Here is a 5,813-nt window from a genome sequence, read left to right as displayed (position 1 = left end):
CGGTGAAAGCTTTTGTCCAATAGAAATAACTTTGGGTGGTGGATTTTGTATTATAAAATTCATGATTTCTTAACCATGAAGATATAATGATTTCACCCGAATAGCTTATCACAATAAGCACCACCTCATGTATGCTTCACACCACATGCATACATGTATAAATCATATGTGTCATGCCATCTTTTCACATATATGCATGCCATATATGCATGCACAATATCATGTTCACATATATAGTTCATGCATTTCTACTTTGATATGCATATTTCACGTAATCCACATAATAAACATGTATAAATTACCTCAACCCAGGTTGTCTCGGACCTGGTTATAACACCCTTCTCTGAGACTGACTTCTTCCTCTGCCTCGTCCCCTTGGTCTTCCCCGACCCCTAATTCCAAACGTGCTAGTCGGAAGATTTATGGGTGATTCTTCCCTTTCCTCAGATTCTGGACGAGCCACTCTTTCAGATCTTCGGGTTCGGCTAGACATCTATAGATTTTAGTGTTAATAATCACGTATTCACATTCCCAAATATAATGAAGTATTCAAGTTCAGATGTGTACCTGTAAATTCATAATTACACTGGCCAGATGTAATTAAACTTTACCTTACACACTGTTCTTTGAACCCATCATATTTATTTTCAATCGAGCTAACTATGTCCGGGACCCTTAACATGCAATAAAACAGTTTAAGTCTAGGTATCATGCTGTTAAATACCTAAATCCCTTAAACGAAGGTTTCGATACCATTTTCTGTAACACCCCATACAAGATCTTGCATGTAACACATATTTCATACAGAAGAAATACATGTTTATACACCATTCAGGTCCCTTAGTACAAGAATCTATCATTACAAAATACAAGGTCCAAAAATTCAAAATACATTTCTTGTACTAATCAACTTTCATCAATCAAAACTATACATCAAAGACAATTTTTCATGTAGAAATGCATATAGGAAAATATCACATTTTCCCCTTTCCCTTACCATCTGTACCACCTGCAATACATATTTAAAATCACAAAACGAGGGTTACACCGAAAGGTTTAGTGAGTTACCCTATTTATGTTATTGCATGGTGAAATCACCAAAACTTTGTATAAGAATAATCTTTTCATATATATAACAAATAGGAACATATTACCAGTACCTTTCCACTTTTCAAGCCAAGTATTTAGATTATTCAAATAACAGACCTTTGAACCAACCAGGTTTCATATAATGTCACTTTTAAACCTTTTCTAATCAACAAGGTTTATTTAAAGTTTCAGGCCAAACCTATTATTTTCTCCTCAATAACATCCAGACTGCAATTTCCAATAGGAACCTTGATCTTAAATCTTTAAATCACAAAGAAATAAAGATTCCAGATCACGGTTGTCTTAAGGGATATAATAGAAAGAGTTATATCAAACAACACACATACAAATGTCACCCTTATATCGAAATGTATACCTCTCCTTGATATGCCACCCTTATCCCATGGTACACATCTCCTTGATATGCCACCCTTATCCCAAAGTACACCTCTCCTTGATATGCCACCTTATCCCANATGCCACCTTATCCCAAAGTACACCTCTCCTTGATATGCCACCCTTATCCCAAAGTACATCTCTCCTTGATATGCCACCTTATCCCAAAGTACACATCTCCTTGATATGCCACCCTTATTTCCTCATCAAAACATTTTACAAAAACAATTCCAAATAGACCGCAGTCAACGGAATTATTATCAGTTCCAAATTATCAAAATTCCCATTATAGGTTAAAATAACAATTTTATCAACCATGCACACGGCATAAATACAAATCCGGTCAACATAAACTTGGCCGGACTTTATCTCCGGTCAAGTCTTGGCCGGTTAACCAAATCCGGACAATACATCGCCCTAAGGCTTGTCCAATTTAACACTTAAAATAAATTTCAACACCTTTTGTCCGGATAACAAATCCGGACAACATATCGTTTAAAACTTGACCGATTTAAAATAATCCGGTCACCACATGGTCGTATTCATACTTCTCCGTTCAAAATGTTTACCATACTCAACATTCATAAATCGCTCAATGCTTGACCGGTTTAAAACTAAACCGCTTAACACTTGACCGGTTTAGGGCTTAATCGCCCAACCCTTGTCCGATTTAAACCTTAAATCGTTTACCCATCATCCGATTTAATGTATAAATCGTTCAACACTTAGCCGGATTAAATTTGAAACATGTATAAAACTTTAAAAACATAATTCAAGATGCAAAAATGGTTTAAAGCATTTTAACCACTCACATTGAAAGCCATTTTTAAATCAAACACTTGAAGTCAAGTTGATCTTTAATCCAGGAGTAATCCGGTCAACACTTTTCTTCTTAAATCGCTTAAACTTTTAAAATGGCAAGAAGAGGAGAAATGGAGGCTTAGTCCTCCTTTTATACCTTTCTAAAACTGGAAGGTCGGCTAAACAGCCCCCTTCCCATATATACCCACTTCATGCATACACATAACATGCATTCATATTAAGCATAAAATTTCACATACTAGCAAGATCAAATATAAGAATTTATCATGCTATCACGAAATCATTTAATCAGATAATCACGTATTTATTACCTCGGGTGATAACCAAGATCCAGTTATCACAATAGACACTGCAAATCTAACCTTATTTTCTTCAGAACATCTACTGGTGTTGAATACCGATTCAATCTCTTTTATCCAGCAAATTGCTTTTACTAGATCTCTTTCTATTGAAAAAGTTGGAGGTTTACATGTCAGAAACATCTTTATATCCCCTCCCTGAGTATTGCTGCCTGCTAAAGGAGCTGGAGGATTAATTCCAACTCGCTCGGTTTCTACTCTAGCTGGCAGTCCCATAATGGATATCTGAGTTTCCCTCAGTTTTCCCATTTCTTCTTCCAGATCGTTCTAGTTATAAACTCTGATTGTTGCCTTTGTTCTTGTTGAGCATTCCTAGAAATAGTTTCCCCATGATCAGGGCGAATCTCGACCTGACTCCTCTCAGGAATTTGGCTTCTTCCTTGACCTCTACGCCTACCCCTTCCACGTCTTCTACTCCTTGAAGGTGGATTAACGGGAGATTCCTCCCTTTCTTCAGATGCCGGGCGGGCAGTTCTCTCTGATTTTCGTGATCGACTAGACATCTGCAAATAATTTAGTATTAAACATCTCGTATTCATATTCCCAAATATAATATGGTATCAAAGTATAGGTATGTACCTGTAAATTCATAATTACATTAGCCATTTGTAATTCAAATTCACCTTACATACTGCCCTCTTTAACCCATTATATTTTATTCCCAGAGATACTAATAATGTCCGGGACTCTTAGCATGCAAATGACAGTTTAAGTCTAGGCATCATGCTTTGAATACCTAAATCTATTAAACTAAGGCTCTGATACCACTTCTGTAACACCCCCAAACTCCACATTTGCATATAACACATATTTCATTACATGGAAATATAGTTTACATCATAAGGTCCCACTAGGACAATGATTCTTATATGTACAAAATCTACATATGAAAAATTCCAAAATAAATCATGTACTAACATATGTAATATAACACGTATCTTCAAAATAAGCCATCAATCCATTCCTTTGAAAAATTCCAAAATAAATCATGTACTAACATATGTAATATAACACGTATCTTCAAAATAAGCCATCAAAAGCAGATCATAGGTTAGGAAAATAATCACATTTTTCCTTTCCCTTTATTATCCCTAGACCCCGTCATTCCTACATTTTCAAATTTAAAACAGAAAATGAGGGTTAGCCAAGATGGGTCTAGTGAGCGAATTCCTCCTTTGCGAACGCAGAGTAATAAATACCAACATATAATAAAATAACTTTGCTCAGAAATATTTATAATACCTTCAAATATTGCAGTTCTTAATGACATGTATAAAAGGATAAACTTCAGAACATCAGTTCTTATTAATAAAATACATCTGCTTAAAGATCTAATGTTTCCAATATGAAACAAATATTGTAACCAAAGCTTCTCTGAATCATCAGTCCATTCTTTTGTAAATATTTAACGAAAAGATTTAAGACAATACTTGCCCTTTTATGACAATCCATTTTTCACTTCTCAATAACATCTAAATTATTGTTTCTAATAGGAATAGTATCTCTAATTCATCATGTCACAAAGAAATGATGATTCAAAGTTATTAAATCCAATTAGTAACAATAATAAGAGTTATAATATTATCCACATATGACAATGTCTCCCTTATTTCAAGTACACCTCTCCTTGATATGCCACCCTTATTCCTTCATCAAAACAGGGCTATTTATCAGAACAGACAAAAGTCACCACGTCTGAAAGTACCCAGTCCCAGTTCCAAGCCAGAACAAACAAAAGTCACCACGTCCGGGGGAAACTTACCACTTAAAACAAGTTTCATACCAAAACGGACTTATGTCACCATGTTTGGTAGAAACAGTTTTCAAAATCCTATTCCATACCAAATAGACTTACGTCACCACGCTTGGTAGGAATATTTCCCAAAATATAGTTTCATACCAAAACAGACTTATGTCACCACGCTTGGTAGAAACATTTTCCCAAATCCAGTTCCATATCAAAACAGACTTACGTCACCATGCTTGGTAAGAACATATCTTTTTAAAAAATACCTCTGTTATAAACCCATAATTACACCCAATAACGGACATTTTTAAATTATATAAAATGTCTAATATAATCAATATTTGAAAATTAACAAAAATAAGCTATCCGGACATACAATCCGGACAACACTTGTCCCCTTCTGTCCGATTTACTAATCCGGGCAACCCTTGGTCGATTAAGACTAAATCGCATGACTTATATCCGGTTTAAGGCAATCCGGACAACACATGATCGATTTAAAACTAAACCGCTCAATATATGATCGGTTTATAACTAATCCGCACGACCCTTAGGCGTTTTAAGACTAAACCGCACAATAACACACACACACACACACATATATATATATATATATGTGTGTGTGTGTGTATATATATACTAGTGGTGTACCCGCGCAATGCAGCGCGGGTGAATTACAATTTTGAAATATTAGTCTGGCTCAAAATTATGAGTTTGTGTGGTTATTTTGCAAGTCAACCTGAAACAGTTTGTGAATCACAATCGTCTGCTATATTTCTTTTTTTTTTTCTCATGAATTGCATCATCTTTTGTAGAAAAAAGCCTCAAGCCGTCACTCTACACCCACTAAGACAAGGTTGGAGAGAGGATCGGACAACGGTGTTGCTTAAGTTATTAATGCATATTGTCTAAATGTACAGGGTTTTTTTATGTTTATCTGCAAACTGTAAGATGGTACTTTTATACAGTAAAATAAGCAATTTTCAATTCCATAAATATAAACGTTTGATTTTTACAAACTATGCCAAGAGTCCTGATAAATTATTGATATTATGCATGAAATAGAAGTAGTAAGGGGTCGTTTTACCCAAATACTTACCCGGTAAGCGCTTACCGGTAGGAGTCGGCACTATAATCTATTTTACCAGATAAGATTGTAGTATATTAAAACGATATCGTATGCAACAATTTACCCGGTAAACACTTACCCGAGTAAGAATCTTGACCATCACTTACCGGGTAAAACTCTCTATCCTTATTATCGCTCTTATCGGGTAAGATTTTCGGCCCTTGCCATGTGCATTAGGTGAGGAAAGTTACTCGATCAACACTTACCGAAGTAAGTGTTTAGTAAATGGCCCTAAGAGATGGTTGTTTTAATCTGCAGTATGGAAGCTATC

General features: G+C 35.4%; 1 protein-coding gene across 1 annotated transcript in view; it reads right to left on the bottom strand.

Moving 5' to 3' along the window:
• Positions 1–2,902: 2,902 nt before the first annotated feature.
• The window catches only part of LOC112503450, a 12,343-nt gene continuing 9,432 nt past the window's right edge, over positions 2,903–5,813 (bottom strand). The window contains exon 7 of the mRNA XM_025107489.1: positions 2,903–3,169. Coding sequence (XP_024963257.1) covers positions 2,903–3,169 — 267 coding nt within the window. The remainder of the gene's footprint in view (positions 3,170–5,813) is intronic.

Source organism: Cynara cardunculus, unplaced genomic scaffold, assembly GCF_001531365.2.
Source record: "Cynara cardunculus var. scolymus isolate 2C unplaced genomic scaffold, CcrdV1 Un_Scaffold_3024, whole genome shotgun sequence".
Lineage (NCBI taxonomy): Eukaryota > Viridiplantae > Streptophyta > Magnoliopsida > Asterales > Asteraceae > Cynara > Cynara cardunculus.
This window is presented reverse-complemented; position numbering and strand designations above follow the sequence as displayed.